The 23,894-nt window shown below is 39.0% G+C and overlaps 1 protein-coding gene across 1 annotated transcript in view; it reads right to left on the bottom strand.

The window, feature by feature from the left end:
- Nucleotides 1-23,894, bottom strand: part of OPHN1 (oligophrenin 1) — a 463,303-nt gene that overhangs the window by 166,087 nt on the left and 273,322 nt on the right. The window contains exon 5 of the mRNA XM_021679709.2: nt 16,143-16,244. Within this exon, the coding sequence (XP_021535384.1) occupies nt 16,143-16,244 (102 nt within the window). The remainder of the gene's footprint in view (nt 1-16,142; nt 16,245-23,894) is intronic.

Below are 23,894 nucleotides of genomic sequence, written 5' to 3'. Positions count from 1 at the left end.
ATCTCAGCTCTTTCCACATTTGGCAATTGCGCAAATTACTGCTATGAACGTTGGGGTGCATATGGCCCTTCTTTTCACTACATCAGTGTCTTTGGGGTAAATACCCAGGAGTGCAATTGCTGGGTCATAGGGTAGTTCTATTTTTAAAATTTTGAGGAACCTCGACACTGTTTACCAAAGTGGCTGTACCAACTTGCATTCCCACCAACAGTGGGGGAACCCTTTCCCCTTTCTCCACAACCTCTCCAACATTTGTTGTTTCTTTCCCTGTCCATTTTGGCCATTCTAACTGGTGTAAGGTGGTATCTCACTGTGGTTTTGATTTGAATTTCCCTGATGGCTAATGATGATGAACATTTTTTCATGTGTCTGTTAGCCATTTGTATGTCTTCTTCAGAGAAGTGTCTTTTCATTTCTTCTGCCCATTTTCTGATATGATTATTTGTTTTTTGGGTGTTGAGTTTGAGAAGTTTGTTATATATAAATTTTGGATACCAGCAATTTATTTGTAGCGCCATTTGCAAATATCTTCTCCCATTCTCAGGGTTGCCTCTTTGTTTTGCTGACTATTTCCTTTCCTGTGCAGAAGCTTTTTATCATGATGAAGTCCCAAAAGTTCATTTTTGCTTTTGTTTCACTAGCGTTTGGAGATGTATCTTGAAAGAAGTTGCTGTGGCCGATGTCAAAGAGGGTACTGCCTATGTTCTCCTCTAGGATTTTGATGGATTCCTGCCTCACATTGAGGTCTATCATCCATTTTGACTTTTGTGTATGGTGTTAGAGAATGGTCGAGTTTCATTCTTCTGTATGGGGCGGTAAAATTTTCCCAACACCATTTATTGAAGAGACTGTCTTTTTTCTATTGCATGTTTTTTCCTGCTTTGTCAAAGATTATTTGACGACAGAGTTGAAGGTCCATATCTGGGTTCTCTATTCTGTTCCATTGGTCTATATGTCTGATTTTGTGCCATTACCATGCTGTCTTGGCAATCACAGCTTTGTAATATAGCTTGAAATCAGGCAACGTGATGCCCCCAGCTTTGTTTTTCTTTTTCAACATCTCCTTGGCGATTCGGGGTCTTTTCTGATTCCATACAAATTTTAGGATTGTTTGTTCCAGCACTTTGAAAAATCTCATTGGAATTTTGATCGAGATGGCACTGAAGATATAGATTGCTCTGGGTAGCATAGACAATTTAATAGTGTTTATTCTTCCGATCCATGAGCATGGAATATTTTTCCATCTTTTTATTCCTTCTTCATTTTCTTTCATGAGTATTCTGTAGTTCCTAGAGTATAGATCCTTTACCTCTTTGGTAAGGTTTATTCTGAGGTATCTTATGCTTTTTGGTGCTATTTTAAATGGAATCGATTCTCTAATTTCTCTTTCTACAGTTGCGTTCTTAGTGTATAAGAAAGCAACTAATTTCTGTGCATTGATTTTATATCCTGCCATATTATTGAATTGCTGGATGAGTTCTAGTAATTTGGGGGTGGAGTCTTTTGGATTTTCCACATAAAGTATCATGTCATCTGGGAAAAGAGAGAGATTGACTTCTTCTTTGCCAATTTGAATACCTTTTATTTCTTTTTGTTGTCTGATTACTGGTGCTGGGACTTCTAGTACTATGTTGAACAATAGTGGCGAGAGAGGGCATCCTTGACGTGTTCCTGATCTTAAGGGAAAGGCTCTCAGCTTTTCCTCACTGAGGATGATATTCGCTGTGGGTTTTTCATAGATGGATTTTATGAACTTGAGGAATATTCCTCTTTCCCTATACTCTGAAGAGTTTTAATCAGGAAAGGATGTTGTATTTTGTCAAATGCTTTTTCTGCATCAACTGAAAGGACCATATGTTTCTTCTCCCTCCTCTTATTAATGTGTTCTATCACACTGATTGATTTGCAAATGTTGAACCACCCAAGCATCCAGGGATAAATCCCACTTGGTCGTGGTGGATGATCCTTTTAATGTATTGTTGGATCCTATTAGCTAGGATTTTGTTGAGGATTTTGGAATCCATATTCATCAGGGATATCGGTCTGAAATTCTCCTTTTTGATGGGGTCTTTGCCTGGTTTGGGGATTGAGGAAATGCTGGCTTCATAGAATGAGTCTGGAAGCTTTCCTTCTGTTTCTGTTTTTTGAAACAGCTTCAGGATAACATGTATTGTTTCTTTTTCAATGTTTGGTAGAATTGCCCAGGGAATCCATCAGGCCCTGGACTCTTGTTTTTTGGGAGGTTTTTGATCACTGCTTCAATCTCATTGCTGGTTATTGGCCTATTCAGGTTGTCAATTTCTTCCTCTTTCAGTCTTGGCAGCTTATAGGATTCCAGGAAGGGATCCATTTCATCCAGATTGCTCAGATTATTGGCATATAGTTGTTGATAATAATTTCTAATAATTGTTTCTATTTCCTTGGTGTTATTCGTGATCTACCCCTTTCATTCATCATTTTATTAATTTGGGTCCTTTCTCTATTCTTTTGGATGAATCTGGCCAGTGGTTTATCAATCTTATTAATTCTTCCAAAGAACAGCTTTTAGTTTCGTTGATCTGATCTACTGTGTTTCTGGTTTCTAATTCATTGATCTCTGCTCTAATCTGAATTATTTCTCTTCTAATGCATGGCTTAGGCATTGTTTGTTGCTTTTTCTCTAGTTCTTTAAGGTGTAGAGTTAGTTAGTGAATTCGGGATTTTTGTATTTTTTTGAGTGAGGCTTGGATGGCTATGTATTTCCCCCTTAGGACTGCCTTTACAATATCCCATAGGTTTTGGACCTATGTGTTTTCGTTCTCATTGGATTCCATGAATTGTTTTAAGTTCTTCTTTGATTTCCTGGTTGACCCAAACATTCTTGAGCAGAGTGGTCTTTAGTTTCCAAATGTTTGAATTTCTGCCAAATTTTTCTTTTCGTTGAGTTCCAGTTTTAAAGCATTGTGGTCTGAGAATATGCAGGGAAAAATCTCAATCTTTTGGTATCAGTTGAGACCTGATTTGTGACCCAGTACGTGGTCTATTCTGGAGGAAGTTCCGTCTGTGCTCGAGAAGAATGAGTATTCTGTTGCTTTAGGGTGGAATGTTCTGTAAATATCTCTGAGGTCCATCTGGTCCAGTGTGTCCTTAAAAGGTCTTGTTTCTTTGTTGATTTTCTGCTAAAATGATCTGTCCATTGCTGAGAATGGAGTATTGAGGTCTCCTACAATTAACGTATTGTTATCAATATGACTCTTTATTTTGGTGAACAGTTGGCTTATGTAGATGGCTGCTCCCATGCTGGGGGCATAGATATTTACAATTGTTAGATCTTCTTGTTGGATAGACCCTTTAAAAATGATATACTGTCCTTCTCTGTCTCTAACTACAGACTTTAGTTTAAAATCTAATTTGTCTGATGTAAGAATTGCTACCCCAGCTTTCTTTTGAGGTCCGCTGGCATGGAAGATGGATCTCCATCCTTTCACTTTCAGTCTCAATGTAACTTTAGGTTCAAAATGAGTCTCTTGTAGACAGCATATGGATGGGTCCTGTCTTTTTATCCAATCTGGAACCCTGTGCCGTTTTCTGGGAGCATTTAGGCCATTCACGTTGAGAGTGATTATTGAAAGATATGAATTAATTGTCATCATGTTGCCTGTGAAGACCTTGTTTTTATAGATTGTCCCTGTAAATTTCTGTTGTATATCATTCTTGGGGTCCTTCTCCTTTTATAGAACGCCCCCTTAATATTTCTTGCAGGGCCGGCTTAGTGGTCAAATATTCTTTCAGTTTTGCTGGTCTTGGAAGCTCTGCACCTCTCCATCCATTCTAAATGAGAGCCTTGCCAGATAAAGTATTCTTGGCTGCATGTTCTTCTCATTTAGTACCCTGAATAGGTCTTGCCAGGCCTTTCTGGCTTGCCAGGTCTCTGTGGATAGGTCTGACGTTATTCTGATGTTCCTCCCTCTGTACGTAAGGAATCTCTTCCCCCTAACTGCCCTGAAGATGGTTTCCTTGGTTCTAAGATTTGCGAGTTTTACTATTACATGACGGGGTGTTGGCCTGTTTTCCTTGATCTTGGGAGGGTCCTCTCTGCCTCTAGGACACGAATGTTTGTTTCATTCCCCAGATTAGGTAAGTTCTTAGCTACGATTTGCTCAAATATATTTTCTAGTCCTCTCTCTCTCTCCACTCCCTCTGGGATTCCAATAATTCTGACATTGGAACGCTTCATGGTGTCACTTATTTCTCTGATTCTATTTTCATGGATTCTGAGTTGTTTTTCCCTGGCCTCCTCTTTTCCCTTTTTATCTATTAAATTGCCTTCCAGGTCACTTATTCATTCTTCTGCCTCGCTTACCCTAACTGTTAGATTATCTAGATTACATTGGATCTCATGGATAGCATTTTTAAGTTCTGCCAATTCAGCTTTCATTTCTGCCCTTAGAAACTCTATGTTGCCATTAATTGATTTCTCCATTCTAGCCATTGTCTTCACAATTGCTAGCCTGAATTCCATCTCCGACATCTTGGTTATATCTGCATCCATTTGTAAATCTGCGGCATAAGTCATAAACTCTGAGTCTTTCCTATTTTGGGAGTTCCTCCTCCTAGTCATTCTGTTGAGGGGTGGTTGAGGAAATGTATAGAGTCCAAATTATTGACCAGAACCCAAGCAAGATGCACCTGTTTTCTAGGGACTTTAGGGTTGCTGGCCTCTTGTTTTCCTAGCCTGTCTTCTGGAGGAGGGGCCTGCTGCGCTGTTACTCAGGCAACCCTGTTTGGGCAGAGTTTCCTGCCCCCCAGTGGCGGGGGATGGGCTCAGTGAGAACCAGATTTTGGGGGCTTTTGTTCTCTGGTGGCTTTCCCTGGCGGCTTTCCACGTCTCTTCTGAGTCAGAGCAGAAGAGACTGTTTCCAAACCTCTGCCTCAGAGCAGAGAGATTGCAGTCTGTTCTTTAGTGAGCTCTCCAGGCCACACTATTTCCGTCTCTGTCTGTGCTGCTATAAACTGCAGCGTCCTGGGTTGTGCGTCCCTCTGCAGCGCTACCAGTCCTGCCTCCAGGTTGGGGCACGTCTCTGCCCTTTGTGCTTCTCCAAGTGCCAGCCGCTCCCAGTTCGCATGCACGACCCCATCACTCCGGGTTTCCGTCCCGGGGGCTTCCTAAAGTCCTTTCCCCGACACTACCGGTCTGCGAGTCTGTGCCCCGTCCCCAGTGCACGAGGCTGTTGCTCACCGGTGGTGTAGGATCCCCACGGCCAGGCTGCCTCCCACTGCCGTTTATCCTCCGATATCTGCCCGCAGAATCACGGCTCCCTACTTTGAACCTTGAAACCAGCCACCTGCGATATTCTGTTTGTAGAGATCTGGATCTATTTTCTTGCATCTCAGGCTGATTTTGTGGGTGCTCAGAGTGGTCTGGTAGATATCCGGCTCAGTTCCAAGGAACAGTTGGAATAGGGTCCCGTACTCCTCTGCCACCTTTTCTCCAGTCTAGATCTTTTATTTCTTTAGTTAGATTTATACCAGGTATCTTATTGTTGTTGGTACAATTGCAAATGAAATCAATTCCTTGATTTCTTTGTCTGCTGCTTAGTTATTGCTGTATAGAAATACAACAGATTTCTGCACATTGATTTTATATCCTGCAAATTTGCTGGATTCATGTATTCATTCTAGCAATTTTTTGGCAGTCTTTTGGGTATTTTACATAGAGTATCATGTTGTCTGCACATAGTGAAAGTCTGATCCTTTCATGCCAATTTGCATGCCTTTTTTTTCCTTTTTGTTGTCTGATTGCTCAGGCTAAGACATCCAGAAGTATGTTAAATAGTAATGGTGAGAGTGGACATCCATCCTTGTCTTATTCCTGACCATAGGGGAAAGGTTCTCAGTTTTTCTCCACTGGAGATGATATTAGCTGTGGGTCTTTTGTATATGGCCTTTATTAGGTTGAGGTTTGGTCCATCTATCCCTACTTTGTTGAGCATTTTTATCAGGAAACGATGCTGTATTTTCTCAAATGCTTTTTCTGCACCTATTGAAAGGATCATATGGTTCTTATTTTTTCTTTTATTAATATGGTGTATCATGTTGATTGATTTACACATATTGACTCAGTCCCTACAGTCCAAGAATAAATCCCACTTGATTGTGGTGAATAACTCTTTTAATGTACTGTGGAATTTGATTTGCTAGTATTTTATAGAGAATTTTTGCATCAATGTTCATCATGGATATTGGGCTATAATTTTCCTTTATACTGAGGTCTTTGTCTGGTTTTGGAATTAAGGTAATGGTGGCCTCATAGAATGAGTTTGGAAACTTTCCTTCCATTTCAATTTTTTGGAATAGTTTGAGAAGAATAGGTGTTAACTCTTCTCTAAATGTCTGGTAGAATTCCCCTGGGAAGCCATCTGGCTCAGGACTTTTGTTTCCTGGGAGATTTTTGATTACTGATTCAATTTCTTTGTGGGGGGGGGGGGTCTGCTCAAATTTTCTATTTCTTCCTGTTTCAGTTTTGGTAGTTTGTAAGTTTCTAGGAATTTCTCCGTTTCTTCCAGGTTTCCCAGTTTGTTGGCACATAATTTTTCATAGTGTTCTCTAACAATTGTTTCTTTTTCTGTGGTGTTGGTTGTGATCTCTCCTCTTTCATTCATGATTTTACCTATTTTGGTCCTTTCTCTTTTCTTTTTGATAAGTCTGGCTGGAAGTTTATCAATTTTATTAATTCTTTTGAAGAACTACCTCTTAGTTTCATTAATCCATTCTACTGGTTTTTATTCTATATCATTAATTTCTGCTGTAATCTTTATTATTTCTCTTCTCCTGACTTTAGGTTTTATTTGCTGTTCCTTTTCTAGCTCCATTAGGTTTTTTAAAAAGATTTTATTTATTTATTTATTTATTTTTAAGATTTTTTATTTATTTATTTGACAAAGAGAGACAGAGAGAGAGGGAACACAAGCAAGGGGAGTGTGAGAGGGAGAAGCAGGCTTCCCGCGGAGCAGGGAGCCTGATGCGGGGCTCGATCCCAGGACCCTGGGATCATGACCTGAGCCGAAGGCAGACACTTAACGACTGAGCCACCCAGGCGCCCCAAGAGTTTATTTATTTATTTGACAGAGAGAGAGACACAGCAAGAGAGGGAACACAAGCAGGGGGAGTAGGAGAGGGAGAAGTAGGCCTCCCACTGAGCAGGGAGCCCCATGCAGGACTCGATCCCAGGACTCTGGGACCATGACCTGAGCCGAAGGTGGACACTTAACAACTGAGCCACCCAGGTGCCCTGATCCTTTAGGTTTTAAGATTAGGTTGTGTATTTGAGACTTTTCTTGCTTCTTGAGGTAGGCCTGTACTGCACTGTACTTCCCTCTTAGGACTGCTTTTGCTGCATCCCAAAGGTTTTGGGTTGTTGTGCTTTCATTAATAGATCACTTAATTATGATATAATGCCTTCCTTCATCTCTTCTTACAGTCTTTATTTTAAAATCTAGTTTCTCTGCTGTAAGTATGTCTATTCTAGCTTTCCTTTGACATCCATTAGCATGATAGATTGTTCTCCATCCCCTCACATTCAATCTGCAGGTGTCTTTAGATCTAAAGTGAGTGTCTTGTAGGTAGCATATAGATGGATCTTGTTTTCTTATCAATTCTGATACTCTATGTCTTTTGATTGGTGTTTTTTTTACATTCAGGGTGATTATTTAAAGATATGAATTTAGTTCCATTGTGTTACCTATAGACTTGCAGTTTCTGGTGATGTTCTCTGGTCCTTTCCAATTTTTGTTACTTTTGGTCTTTCCCCCCCCCCCCCCCCCCCCAAAGTCCCTCTTAATATTTCTTGCAGGGCTGATTTAGTGCTCACAAACTCTAGTTTTTGTTTATCTTGAAAACTCTTTAACTCTCCTATTTTGAATGACAGCCTTGCTGGATAAAGAATTATTGGCTGCATATTTTTCCCATTCAGCACATTGAATATTGCCTTCTACTGTTTTCTGTCCTGCCAAATCTCTGTGGACTGATCCACTGCAAACCTGACATGTCTTCCTTTGTATGTTAAGAACCTTTTTTTTCCCTTGCTGCTTTCAGGATTCTTTCCTTATCTGTGTATTTTGTGAATTTGACTATGATATGCTTTGGCAATGACCAGCTTTTGTTGAATATAATGGGAGTTCTCTGTGCTTCTTGGATTTTGATGTCTCTTTCCTTCCCCAGATTGGGTAAGTTTTCAGCTATAATTTGTTCGAATAAAGCTTCTACCCGTTTATCTCTCTCTTCATCTTCTGAGACTCCTATAATACGAATGTTATTATATTTCACTAATTTGCTGAGTTCTCTAAGTCTTCCTTCATAGTCTATTAACTTTCTTTTCCACTTCCTTTTGGCTTCATTGTTTTCCATAATTTTGTCTTCTGTATCACTGATTCAGTCCTCTGCTTCATCCATCCTCATTTTCATGACCTCCATTTGTGTTTGTATCTCAGTTATAGATTTTTAATTTCAGCCTGACTAGATTTTACTTCTTTTATCTCTGTAGTAAGGGATTCTTTAGTGTCTTCTATGCTTTTGTCAAGCCCAACTAAAATCCTTATAATCATTGTTTTAAATTCTACTTCAGACATCTTACTTATATCTGTATTGACTAAATCCCTGGTCATGAGTTCTACCTCATGTTCTTCCTTGGGGGTGAATTCTTCCATCTAGTCATTTTGTTCAAGAAAGGAAAGAAGTAAGAGAAACACCACCACCACCAACAAAAACAACAAACAACAAATAACAAACAACAAAACAAAAAAGCAAAAACCAAAGAAAAAGGAAAAAAAAACAAGAAAAATAAAAACACAAAACAAGACAACCAAAAAAACCTAGACCCTGGGTGTGTTTTGGACTACTTGTTAAAAGAATCTAGATCCTAAAATTTTTTTTTTAAGATTTTATTTATTTATTTGACAGAGAGAGACACAGTGAGAGCAGGAACACAAGCAGGGGAAATGGGAGAAGGAGAAGCAGGCTTCCTGCCGAGCAGGGAGCCTGATATGGGGCTCGATCCCACGACCCTGAGATCATGACCTGATCCAAAGGTAGACACTTAACAACTGAGGCACCCAGGCACCCCTAGATCCCAAAATTTTAAAAAATAATAAAATAAATGGAAAGTAGACAAAAATATGCATACATATGAAAGTATACATATATAAAATTTTAAAAATAATAAAAATTTAAAATAGAAATTGGAAAACACAAGAAAATAAATGAAAAAGTAATAAAAATAAAAGAAATAAAGAGGGGGGTGGGAGGATGGGTTGGCCTGGTGGTGGGTATTGAGGAGGGCACATTCTGCATGGCGCACTGGGTGTTATGCACAAACAATGAATCACGGAACACTTCATCTAAAACTAATGATGTAATGTATGGGGATTAACATAAGAATAAAAAAAATTTTTTAAAAATCTATTAAGGGGCATGAAATAAAATTTGAATAAGTGCAAAAAAAAAAAGAAAGAAAGAATAAAAGTAAAAAGGAAGTTCAATCCTACGGCCCTTAGAGCTGTAGTTTTGCAGCATTCTATGATTAATAAACATGGTGAGAGCTAGGTGTTTGTACTGGTCTTCTGGGGGAGAGTGCTGTGCTGATTCCCAGGCTGACTTGTTTCACTGGAAATGCTTCTCCAGATCACAGGGAGGGCAGGCCGTGGTGTAACTGGCTCTTGTCTCCAGTAGGTGCCACTATTTTGCTCCCTGAAGGCTTTCAGCACTGATGGGTGGGACTAAAATGGCGGCGCCCTGCTCTCTAGCATTGGAGCTGAAGGTTCATGCCCACTACGCATCAGTGAGCCCACACAGAAAAACAATCAATCACCCTATTTGTTTCCCCAGTTTCCATCTGGAACCTGCATTCACCCTACCCCTGTCCAAGCCTATTTATCTCCAGCATGTGACTGAGTTTCAAAACTCCAAATTTCAGGGACACCCATGGTGCGGAACTGCACTGTTCCTCCAAGAGAAGTTCTAACTATCTTTACCAGCCCATCCCAAGAAAGCGGTCATAGGACCATGCAGTGGTTCACAGTTTATAGCCAAAACCTGGCACCAAGACCGGCTGCTCTCTGTCACCTTCCCAGCTCCTATGCCTGGGAACAGTGCAGCACCTTGGTGCCACCTGTTCTTCCTGGGACCCAGGAGATCCTCAGACCACCCTGTCAATCCTGGGATTCTGCCCCTCTTCACCACCTTAGCATCTTTAATCCAGGCATGTCCTCCATGGTAGCAAACTTAAAAGTTCAGATTTTGCACTCCACTGCTTCTAATACTTTGGGGTAGCCTCCATCAGCAGGCTTCCTCCCTTCCACCACATCCACAGCTATGTCTCCCCCAAGTGAACTTCCACACCTTCTACCTACTAAAAGGTGGTGACATTTCTACTTGTAGACTTGCAGTTTTTATTCTCTCAGGCCTCCAATTGACTTCTTGGTTGTTCAGAATAATTTAGTAACTATCTAGCTGTGTTTGAGGGATGAGACAAGCTCTCAGGGTCCTCCTACTCCTCTGGTGACAAATTCTTAGATATAACATCAAAAGCATAATCCACAATAGAAAAAACTGGTAAGTTGTGTTTCATTAAAATTAAAAATTATTTCTGCTTTATGAAAAACTTGGTTAAGTGAATGAAAAGACAAGCCATAGACTGGAAGAAAATCTATGCAAAACACTTAACTGATACAGGGCTGGTATCTAAAATAGACAAACAAGCATCAATATCAATAATAGCAAAATTATGGAAAGAGCCCAAATGTCCATCAACTGATGAATGTGTAAAGAAGTGTGGTATATACATACAATGGAATATTACTCGGCCATCAAAAAGAATGAAATCTTGCCATTTGCAATAATGTGGATGGAGCTAGAGTATATTATGCTAAGTGAAATAAATCAGTCAGAGAAAGACAAATACCATATGATTTTACTCATATGTGGAATTTAAGAAACAAAACAGATGACTATAGGCGGACATAAATTAGAGAGGGGCAAACCAAAAACAGATTCTTAACTATAGAGCACTAACTGTGATTGCTGGAGGGCAGGTGGGCAGGTGGATGGGCTAAATGGGTGATGGGTATTAAGGAGGGCCCTAGTGATGAACACTGGGTGTTATATGTAAGTGAAGAATCACTAAATTCTGCTCCTGAAACCAATATTACAATATATGTTAACTAACTAGAATTTAAATAAAAACTTAAAACAAAAATCCAAGTTAAAATTTTATTTTTACTCTTAGAAAGTTGAAATAAATATCTTTTACCCGGGGGGAGGTGGAAAAAGAGAAGCAGTAGGATATTCTTTTAAAAAAATAAAAAAATACTGAGGCACCTGGGTGGCTCAGTTGGTTAAGCCTCTGCCTTCGGCTCAGATCATGATCCTGGGGTCCTGCCTGGGATCAAGTCCCACATCGGTCTTCCTGCTCAGCGGGGAGTCTGCTTTTCCTTCTCCTTTTGCCTCTCTGCCCCTCCACTCCACCCCCATGCTTGTGCTCTCTGTCTTTCAAATACATCTTAAAAAATAAAAATTAAAAAAAAAAGAAAGAAAAAATAAAATAGACAAACAGCTCTTAAAATGCAATAATAGGAAAACAATCCAATGGAAAAGGGCAAAATATTTGAACAGACACCTCACCAAGAGATCTATACATGGCAAAAAAGAATATGAAAAGATGTTCAACATCATATATCATTAGGGAAATGATTTTTTTTTTTTTTTTTGGTGGGCAGTAAAGCAAAGTTTATTGAGCAAGAGTACTGAGCAATAGTACAAAGCACGTGAAGAGGGAGGGTACCTAAGAAGGTTGCCCAGGAAATTAAAATTAATAATAGAAATGCAATCACAGTGCAGACCTATTAGAATGGCTAAAATCCAAAACACAGACAGCACCAAATGCTGGCAAAGAGAGCAACAAGAACAACAAGAGCTCTCATTCATTGATGATACAAATTAAAAAAAACGGTACAGTCACTTTGAAAGACAATTTGATAGTTTCTTACAAAACTAAATTTACTCTTACCATGTAATCTACCCATTGTGCTTTTTGGTAATTGCCCAAATTATTTGAAAAGTTACGTACACAAAACCTGCTCTCAAATGTTTATAGCAGCATCATTAATAATTGACAAAGTTGGGGGACACCTGGGTGACTCAGTCACTTAAGCATCTGCCTTCAGCTCAGGTCCTGATCCCAGGGTCCAGGAATCAAGCCCTGAGTCAGGCTCCCTGCTCAACGGGGAGTCTGCTTCTCCCTCTCCCTTTGCCCTTCCCACATTCGTGCTCTCTCATGTGTGCTCTCTCTCAAATAAAAAAACTCTTAAAAAAATAATTGACAAGGTAGGGAGGAAGCCAAGATATCCTTCAATAGGTGAAAAGATAAAAAAGCTGTGGTAAATCCACACAGTGGAATCTTATTCAGCACTAAAAATAAGTGAGATATCCCATCATGAAAAGCCACAAAAGAACCTTAAATGCATACTGCTAAATGAAAGAAGCCAATCTTAAAATGCTACATGCTGTATAATATCAACAATAAAACATTCTGGAATAGGCAAAAATATGGAGACCATAAAAAGATCAATAGTTGCTAGGGGTTTACAGGGTGTGAAAGGATGATGGAGAGATGAACAGGTGGTGCCCACAGACTTTTCTGGCAGTGACACTATTCTGCATGATAGTGTAATGATGGATTCATGTCATTATACATTTGTCAAAACCCACAGAATGCACAATGCATTGGCTCACCAATCATATCAGTGTATCTCACTAATGCAAATGTTAATAGTAGAGGAAACTGTATGCTGGCAAATTAGGGATATATGGGAACTCTGTACACATATTCAATTTTTCTTTAAACCTGAAACTGCTCTAAAAAGAAAGTCTCTTAATATAAAAAAGTGACCCAGGGTCCCCCAGATTATTTTTAATTAAAGAAGTACAAAGGCTGCATCCTTGCTCTTTAGGAAAGTCACTGGGAACATCTAACATAAAACACCAAACTTCTAGGACATTCCAGAAGCTTTCATTATAAAATCCTCCAAAAGAATAAAGTTTGGACTATGTCCAGGGTTACAAATCCCCAGGTTTGGTAATTCTATAGAGGGACTTAAAGGACTCAGCATATAGTCATACTTATGGCTAGTATTTACTTTAGTGAAAGAATATAAAGCAAAATCTGCAAAGGGAAAAATACATGGGATGAAGTCTAGAGAAAACTAAGTGAAAGCTTACAAGAGTTCTCCCTTAGAAGAGTCACGCAGGACACAACTAATTCCTCCAGCAAGAAGTTATAACAACACATGTGAAATTTTGTCTACCATGGAAGCTCTTGAGACTCAGTGCCCTAGGTTTTTATTGGGGGCTGTACAGAGGCACCCACTACTAAGCATATACCAAAATTCCAGACTCCCAGAAGAAAATAAGATGTTCAACATAAACCACATTGTTTCTACAGGCAATCTAGGCACAGAGAGTCACTCTTACCATTTAGGGAAAATTTTATATCTGTGTAAAGAACTGTTCACTAGCCAAGTTCCCAGATACAAGCCAAGAGCTAATCTTATAGTCAGATTTTTCTAATCATAGTAGACTCGGCCTATTATGTTAACTCTTTTCTGCTTAGGAACCTGACCCAGAATAGATGCAAAAGGAAGGAAACAAAAGAATGCAGAAGGAAAATGACAGAAGACCCCAGACTATTCCAGTTTATGGAAGAAAAGTAGTCCTTCACCTTTTCAATACTAAGTCTATTCACCACTGAGGTTCCTGACTCATCAATTTGAAACACCTCACATGAGGTAATGGATATTCACCAAAACACATATCAGGAGATAAGCTTCAGCTTTGTAACAATCTGTGTAACCTTGGAGAAGATGATTTCTAAGAACTTTCCTAGCTCATGTCAAAGATCTTACTCATTTGAGTGTCTCGTTTTATACTTGAATCTAAAATATCTCCATCTTTTACTGGATCTATTATCCAACACAAGGATCTATCCATTAAAAAATTGTATTTTTTTAAGGTTTTATTTATTTTAGAAAGAGAGAGAGAGAACCCATGTGACTGGGGGGATGGGCAGAGGGAGAGGAAGAGAGAAAATCTGAAGGATGCTCCTTGCCCAGTGCAGAGCTGAATCCCATGACCCTAAGATCATGATCCGAGCTGAAATCAAGAGTCTGACGCTTAACTGATGGAGCCACCCAGGTGCCCTGCCATTGAAAACAGTTTAAAATCAGTTAATTCCTTCCCTTCCTTCTCCAATGCCACTCTTGTGATTAGACCCTCTCCCCTAGGTCATTGCAATAGTTCCCTAAACTGGTTTTCTTGCTTCCACTCTGTCTCAATTCTAATTCATCTTACAACCTCAGACAGTTAGAGATTCTTCAAACAGAATTCCACTCATATTGCTAGTACTACCAAAAGTGCTCAATGATCCTCCCAGGCCCAAGAGAATTCAATACAAACTCCTGAACCTATTACTCTATAATATGACCTCAACTTGCCTAATCCTATCTTGTCTTTCACTACTCTCCAATAGCAATGAAAATTCTGGTCAAACGTCCCCAAACGTACTCCATGTTTTCTATTCTTGGGACCATTTCCGTCCACGTGAGAGGTCCATTTCTCCATTTCTGTCAAAGACGTTACCTTTCGTTGAATGGACACCACTATGGTGCCAGGGCAAATCTCCACATCCAGATGTAAGGTTTTTATTCTCCAGACACCTTCCCACCCCTACAAGGACACCACATACACATTCATGTTACAGTATGTAAAAATTCTTATTTAAGTGTCATGTGTATTCTTATTTTAGCATTCCAATTATAAGCTGCCGAAGGACAGGAAGGATGTCTCATTGACTTTGTAGTCCTGTTGCACCCAGCATAGTGCCTGGCATGTGGTATGCACTCATGGAATAGTGGCTTATTTGAACTGAAGTCACTGAAAGTCCATTAAAAAAAACGTAATGTTGGAATATCTTGGGAAAAATGTAGAAGATCTGCTCCTGATCTACCAAATACAACACTAGTTCAACTTTAACCTCATGTGGATTCTGGAATCAGAAACACAGAACTGAAAGGGACTCTGGAGATCACTAAGTACCACTCTTCCTTTGGCAGAAAGGGAAAATGAGGCCAAGAAAAAAATATGTTCTCCAAAGTCACACCATGAAAGATAAGAAATAACAAGTGTTGTTGAGGATGTGAAGAAAAAGGAACCCTCATGTACTGTTGGTGGGAATGTAAACTTGGGCAGCTACTATGGAAAACAGTATGGAGGTTCCTCAAAAACTTAAAATTAGAATTACGATATGACCCAGTAATTCTACTACTGGGTATTTATACAAAGAAAATGAAAACACTAATTCAAAAAGATATATGCACTCCTATCTTTATTGCAGCATTTACAACAGCTAAGATATGGAAGCAACTTAAATATTCATTGATAGATGAATGATAAGGAAGATATAGATATTGGAATATTAGACAGGCATGAAAAATGATGAGCTCTTACCGTTTGTGATAATATGGATGGCCCTAGAAGGTATTATGCTAGGTGAAGTAAGTCAAACTGAGAAAGATTAATACCATGTAATTTTACTAATATGTAGAATCTAAGAAGCAAAACAAATGAATAAACAAACAAAAAAAGTGGAATGAGACTATAAATACAGAGAAAAAACTGATGGGGGTGGACAAAATATGTGAAAGAGAGTGAGAGATACAGACTTCTAGTTATGGGATGAATAAGTCACAGGAATAAAAAGCACAGCATCAGGAATATAGTCAATAATATTTTAATAGTCTTGTATGGTGAAATTTTATTTTCTCAAACTTGCATTTTATTGCTTACATAAAGACGATTTATGTATTAAATTATTTATTCTAACGTCCAAAAAAAAAACAACAACAACAAAAATGTCACATGGTGAGTTAGTGGAGGACCTGCTTTGAGAGAACTCAAGGCTCCTGAGTTCCAGGCAAAGATTTTAACTGTAAGTACTACTATTATAGTGGATCCCTGCTGAGGCAGGGCATGAAAAGAGCCTTGGAATAGGAAGATGCCAATGTTACCAAGACACAGCCAGCAAAGGAAGATGGGAACACGCTTTTTGAACATACCTCTTGTAACTGAGATTCTTTCTTTTTGGAAGATAGATGTAAATGCCGATCCAGCAAGGAATAAAACCTCTCACCATCCTTTTCAAATTTTTTTTTCCGCTCCTACATCAGGGAGAGAAAGCATACATTAAGATATCTATATAAATTTTTAATTCACTCTGCTCAGAATTAAGAATGAAGGATGCAGTGTCAGGATTCATCTATCAGGTTACCAATCTCTCTAGGCTCTGGGAAGAACACAGAAAGAATTTGCTTTAGCATTGGTCTCAGCAGTTTCAATTTCCTCAAATGTAACCCTGAATCATTCCACCTACACAAACAGCAATTCCTATTAGTATACCTGAAGGCTCTGGGAGATGCTGCTCAGAAAATGACACTTCAAATGGGCCTGTACACTTGTTACTTTTTCTTCTTCCCAGTATTTTTCTTATTTTTTTCACATGCATTAACTACTTACTCATTTTTTTCAAAGGAGAAAGAAGGAACACAGTGGTGAATTCAATATATGCCTTTAAAAGTCATATACAGATTGAGGGAAAAGATGGTGGAGGAGTAGGGGACCCTATTCCAACCAGTCCCCAGAATTGAGCTGGATATCTACCAGACCACTCTGAACACCCATGAAATCAGCCTGAGATGTAAGAAGATAGATCTGGATCTCTACAAACAAAATATCACTGGCATCTGGTTTGGAGGTAGGAAGCGGGAAACCGTGATTCCACAGGCGAATATCAGAGGATAAACAGAAGGGGGAGGGAGTCGAGCCGTGGGGATCCTACACCACCGGTGAGCGACAGCCTCCCATGCTGAGGACGGAGCACCTGGCCTCCTCTTTTCTTTCTTGTCTATTAACTGGTCTTCTAGATCACTAATTCGTTCTTCTGCCTCACTTAGATTGGATGGGATCTCACTGATTGCATTTTTAAGTTCTGCCAATTCAGCTTTCATTTCTGCCCTTAGAGACTATGTTGCCATTAATCGATTTCTCCATTCTAGCTATCGTCTTCACAATTGCTAGCCTGAATTCCATCTCCGACATCTTGGTTATATCTAAATCCATTTGTAAATCTGTGGCATAAGTCATAGTCTCTAAGTCCTTCCTATTTTGGGGGTTCCTCCTTCTAGTCATTCTGTTGAGGGGTGGTTGAGGGAATGTATAGAGTCCAAATTATTGAGCACAACCCAAGCAAGATGCACCTGTTTTCTAGGGACCTTAGGGTTGCTGGCCTCTTGTTTTCCCTGCCTGTCTTCTGGGAGAGGGGCCTGCCACACTGTTACTCAGGCAACCCTGTTTGGGCAGAGTTGCCCTGCCCCCTTGTGGTGGGGCATGCGCTCAGTGGGAACCGGTTTTGGGGGCTTTTGTTCTCTGGCGCCTTTCTCTGGCGACTTTCCGCGTCTCTTCGGAGAGTCAGAGCAGAAGAAACCATTTCCAACCCTCTGCCTCAGAGCAGAGATCGCAGTCTCTTTTTTAGTGAGCTCTCCAGGCCACAGTTTCTCCGTTTCTGTCTGTGCTGCTATAAACTGCAGCGTCCTAGGTTGTGTGCCTCTCCACAGCACTCCCAGTCCTGCCTCCAGGTCAGGGCATGTCTCTGCCCTTTGTGCTTCTAAAACCGCCAGCCACTCCCAGTTTGCACGTGCGACCCCACTGCTTTGGTTTCCATCCAGAGGGCTGACCTAAAGTCCTTTCCCTGCCCATACTGGTTTGCGAGTCTGTGCCACGTCCCCAGCGCGAGAGGTTATCGCTCACCGGCGGTGTAGGATCCCCATGGCCAGGGTCCTTCCAGCTGCTGTTTATACTCTGATATCTGTCTGTGAAATCATGGCTCCCCGCTTCGAACCTCAAAACCAACCACCTGCGATCTTCTGTTTGTAGAGATCCAGATCTATCTTCTTACATCTCAGTCTGATTTCGTGGGTGCTCAGAGTGGTCTGGTAGATATCCAGCTCAATTCCGGGGACCAGTGGAATAGGGTCCCCTACTCCTCCGCCATCTTTTCCAAATACCCTGAATACCCAACTTTTATATCAACATGGATGAGACTGGAGGAGATTATGCTAAGTGAAATAAGTCAAGCAGAGAAAGGTTTCACTTACTTGTGGAACTAAGGAATAGCATGGATGACATTAGGAGAAGGAAGGGAAAAATGAAGGGGGGAGGATTGGAGGGGGAGACGAACCATGAGACTCTGGACTCTGAGAAACAAACTGAGGGTTTTAGAGGGGAAGGAGGTGGGGGGATGAGTTAGCCTGGTGATGGGTATTAAGAAGGGCATATACTGCATGGATCACTGGGTGTTATATGAAAACAATGAAGTGTGGGTCTCTACATCAGAAACTAATGATGTATTGCATGGTGACTAATATAACATAATAAAATAAAATTTAAAAAATAAAAGTCATATACAATGCATTTAGACAGACTAATACTAAGTAAAACTTTTCCAAGGCAATAGGAACCTTGGACTGCCTTTATAAATGATGAGTTCTTTGATACTATTTAAGCATTTTACAACTGCCCTATTAAAAGATGATGTTACAAATGAGGAAACAATCCTGGAAAGTGTAGCCACAAAGCAAGAGACAAAAAGCTTTATGGAGGATGGAGGACTCAACCGTCACTCTCCTTAAGTATGAAATTTAATTAAGTTCTCTGCCTCAGCACAACTGGAAGTCACACAGCTCCAAAGGAGCATTAACAATGCTCATTTGTCACACACTAATGCTAACACTTTGCAATCCTCTCAACACCATGCTGGGAAATTCATGTAAAAGGCCTGTGTTGTGTCATAGTAAATCCAAATTCACTGAGCACCTACAGAGTGCCATTTACTAGAAGAGGCACAGCAAAAGACACACAGGCAAAAAGAAAAAAAAAAACACCTCACAAATGATTTATTTCTAGAGGCAATCTGTTCCTGGGCAGGAAGCCAGGACAAAGCTCAGTGACCTCTGACCTGGAAGGAAAGTGTTTTTTACTAAAGATAAAGAAGTAGAGAGGAGGGCACTTGGGTGGCTCAGTTGGTTAAGCAACTGCCTTCAGCTCAGGTCATGATCCCAGCGTCCTGGGATCGAGCCCCACATCAGGCTCCCTGCTCAGTTGAGAGCCTGCTTCTCCCTCTCCCTGCTGCTCTGCCTACTTGGGCTCTTTCTCTATCTCTCTGCCAAATAAATAAATAAAAAATCTATAAAAAAAAAAAAGAAGTAGAGACGAAACTAACATTAACTGAGGCCCACATCAGGTCAGCCAGTGAAGTAGGTACTTATAATCCATTATTTCATTTAGTCTTCACAACCCTGAGAAGTAGATATTGTAAAGGAACTTAAGGTTCAAAAAAGTGAACTATCTTGTCCAAGGTCACACAATATATAGACCTATTTGATTTCTTCCATATAGTCAAATAGAGCCCAGATGATCATGAGAGGAATTACACTCAGGAGGCCTGTAAATAACCAGGAAAACTTGTGAATAAAACTCAAGTAGGTCTATAGCCCTAGCCCAAACTCATACCAAATCACATGAGATAGAAATTTTCACACAAAACATAGGTAAGACACACCGTTCCTCCAGCTAGTGAATCTATTTAAAGTAGCAATTCTTTGAAGAAAGCATTAGGGCCAGAAAATGTCAGTGAATTCTCTAAGAACAGATAAAGTTCTGTTGGACAATTCCTCCTCCAATTCAATTTTTAAAATAAAAACTATGAAATGTAATTCACATATAAAATTCATCCTTTAAAGTGAACAATTCAAGGTTTTTATTGTATTTACAAAACTGTGCAACCATCACTGCTGTCTAATTCCAGCATATTTCCATCACCTAAGAAAAACCCTATACCTATTAGTAGTCATCCCCCCCCCTTCTCCTAATACTCCCCTCAAGAAGCCAAAATTTAATTTTTGTCTCTGTGGATTTGTATACTCTAGAGGTTTCATATAATTCTAGTCATATAATATGTGACCATTTGTGCCTGTCTTGTTACACTTAACATGTTTTCAAAATTAATTCATGTTGTAGCATGTATCAGTACTTCATTCCTTTTTATGGCTGAATAATACCTGATATACAACATTTTCTTTATAAATTCACGTTGATGGACATTTGGGTTATTTCCATTTCCTCAGCAATTATGAATAATGCTGCTGTGAACATTCATGTATAAGATTTTCTGTGGCCATGTTTTCAATTCATTTGGGCATATATATACAAGCAGTGGAACTGCTGAGTGATAGGACAACTCTATGTTTAACTGTCTAAGGAACTGCCAAACTGTTTTCCAAAGCAGGTGTATCATTTTACATTGTCAACAGCAATGAATGAGAGTTCCAATTTCTGAACATCCTTACCAACCCTTATGTGTCTTTTTGGTTACAAATAACCTAGTGGGTGTTAACTTGCATTCACTGTAGTTTGACTTGCATTTCCTAAATGACTAATGATGTCTGATCATGTGTTTATTGACCCTTTGTGTATACATGTATATACACACATATATATATTCTTCAATGAAATATTTATTAAATTATTTTGTCCATTTGTAAATTTGTTTTTTTATCTTTATATTTTCAAGTTACAAGAATTTGTTATATAACTCTGAATACTAGCTGTGGTGTATTTTCTCCCATTCTTTGGGTTGTTGTGGCACTTTATTGGTAGTGTCCTTTGAAGCATGAACATTTTTAATTTTGTGAGGTCCAATAAGCCTATTTTCTTCAATTTCTTGTGTTTTTGGTATCATATCTCAGAAAATGTTGCCTGATCAAAGGTCATGAAGATTTATAGCTATGTTTTCTTCCAATAACTTTATATTTTTTGGTTTTAATTTTTGAATGCAGTGTGATACAGGGCTCCAACTTCATTCTTTTGCATATGGATAACCAGTAATCTCAGAACCATTTGTTCTAAAGATTATTCTTTTCTTAATGAATTGTTTTGGCATTCTCAGAAAATATCAATCAGCCATAAATGTATAGGTTTATTTCCGGACTCTCAGTTCTATTCTATTAATTTATATGTCTATCTTCATGTCACAACCACACTGTCTTGATTACTATAGCTTTGTAGTAAGTTCTGAAATTAAAGACTGTGACTCTTTTTTTTTTCATTATTTCTTTTTCTATTCTGGTCTTCTGTGTGGATCTTGGGTCACCTTATCAATCTGTGAAAAATGGCCAGCTGAAATTTTGGTACAGATGACACTGAATCTGTAGATCAATTCTGTGACTATACTATCTTAACAATATGAAGTCTGATTCATGAACACAAGATGTATTTCTATTTATCCTTCTATTTATTTAGGTCTTAGTTAATTTATTCCATTAATGTTTTGTACTTTTCAATGTATAAGTCTTGCAATTTTTTGTTAATTTATACCTCAGTACTTTAATATTTTGATGCTATAGCAAATGGGAATTTCTTAATTTAATTTTCAGATAATTTATTAATAGTGTACAGAAATACAATTTATTTTTGTATATTGATTTTGTATCCTGCAACCTTGATGAACCCCTTTACTAATTCCAATAGCGTGTGTGTGTGTGTGTGTGTGTGTGTTTGTACCTTAGGATTCTATATTTAAGATAAAGTAATCAGCAAATACAGAGTTTTACTTCTTCCTTTCCAATCTTGGCTAATTATCCTGGCTAGAACCCCCAGCATAATGTTAAATAGAAGTGCCAAGAGTGGACATCCTTGATTTCTTGAGATTAGAGGGAAGGGTTATAGTCTTTCACTATTATGTATATGATGTTAGTAATGGGTTTTTTATATTTCTCAATTATCAGGTTGAGAAAGTTCCCTTCCATTCCTAGTTTGTAAAGTATTTTTATCATGGTAGGGTGTTGGATTTTGTCAAAAGCCTTCTTTGTGTTGAGATGTTCATATACTTTTGTCTTATAATCTATTAATATAGTATACAGTATTGATTGATTTTTTGGATGTTAAACGAACCATGCATTCCAGGGACAAATCTCACTTGGTTATGGTATATACTTATTTTTATATGCTGCTGGATTTGGTTTGCTTGTATTTTGATGAGAACCTTTACATCTGTAGAGTAGTACACTCTTATCCACAGTTTTGCTTTCCACAGTTTCAGTTACTAAGGTCCACCAAAGTCTGCAAGAAGATCCTCTTTCTGATGTAATATCAGAAGGTCAATAGTAGCCTAAAGATATGTCACAATGCTTATGTCATTCATGTCACTTCATCTGACCACACAGGAATTTTATCATTTCACATTATCACAAGAAGGATAAGTAGAGTACAAAAAGATATTTTGAGAGAAAGAGAAACCACATTGTTATAACTTTTATTATAGTATACTGTTATAATTGTTCTTTTTTATTTTTAGCTATTGTTGTTGATCTCTTACTGTACCTAATTTATAAATATTATCATATGTATATATGTATAGGAAAAATATATATATACACATACATACACACACATACAGCTTGGTACTAAAAATTTTATATATATATTGGCTTGGTACTATCCATGGTTTCAGGCATCCACTGGGGGGGTCTTAGAATGTATTCCTCATAGATAAGGGGGAACTACTCTATTCATGAGCCATAGTAGCCTGTAGTTTTGTTTTCTTTTTTTTTTTTTTTAAAGATTTTATTTATTTATTTGAGAGAGAGAGAGTGAGAGACAGAGAGCATGAGAGGGAGGAGGATCAGAGGGAGAAGCAGACTCCCTGCTGAGCAGGGAGCCCGATGCGGGACTCGATCCCGGGACTCCAGGATCATGACCTGAGCCGAAGGCAGTCGCTTAACCAACTGAGCCACCCAGGCGCCCGTGTAGTTTTGTTTTCTTGTTATGCCTTTGGTTTTGCTATCAGGGTAGTATCTGCCTTATAGAATGAGTTGAGAGGTATTTCCTCCTCTTCTACTTTTGGAAGAGTTTGTAAAAGATAAGTGTTAATTCTTTAAACATTAGGTAGAAATCCCAGTGGGTCCAGTTGGTCCCGGGCTTTCCTTTTCTTTTTTTTTTAAATTTTATTTTATTATGTTATGTTAATCACCATACATTACATCATTAGTTTTTGATGTAGTGTTCCATGATTCATTGTTTGCGTATAACACTCAGTGTTCCATTCAATATGTGCCCTCTTTAATACCCATCACCAGGCTAACCCATCCCCCCAACCCCTCACCTCTAGAACCCTCAGTTTGTTTCTCAGAGTCCATAGTCTCTCATGGTTCGTCTCCCCCTCCAATTTACCCCCATTCATTTTTCCCTTCCTACTATCTTCTTTTTTTTTTTTTTTTTAACATATAATGTATTACTTGTTTCAAAGGTACAGGTCTGTGATTCAACAGTCTTACACAATTCACAGCACTCACCATAGCACAAATCTTCCCCAATGTCTATCACCCAGCCACCCCATCCCTCCCACTCCCCACCACTCCAGCAACCTTCAGTTTGTTTCCTGAGATTAAGAATTCCTCATATCAGCAAGATCATATAATACATGTCTTTCTCTGATTGACTTATTTCGCTTAGCATAATACCCTCTAGTTTCATCCACTTCATTGCAAATGGCAAGCAACAGCCAAACTATGGAAAGAGCCAAGATGTCCATCAACAGATGGATAAAGATGTGGTATATATATATACAGTGGAATTTATGCAGCCATCAAAAACAACAACAACAACAACAACAACTAAATCTTGGTCCCGGGCTTTTCTTTCTATAAGTCTATTAAGATTTTCTATTTCTTCTGGAATTCACTTACATTTAATTCCAC

This window comes from Neomonachus schauinslandi, chromosome X, assembly GCF_002201575.2.
Source record: "Neomonachus schauinslandi chromosome X, ASM220157v2, whole genome shotgun sequence".
Lineage (NCBI taxonomy): Eukaryota > Metazoa > Chordata > Mammalia > Carnivora > Phocidae > Neomonachus > Neomonachus schauinslandi.
This window is presented reverse-complemented; position numbering and strand designations above follow the sequence as displayed.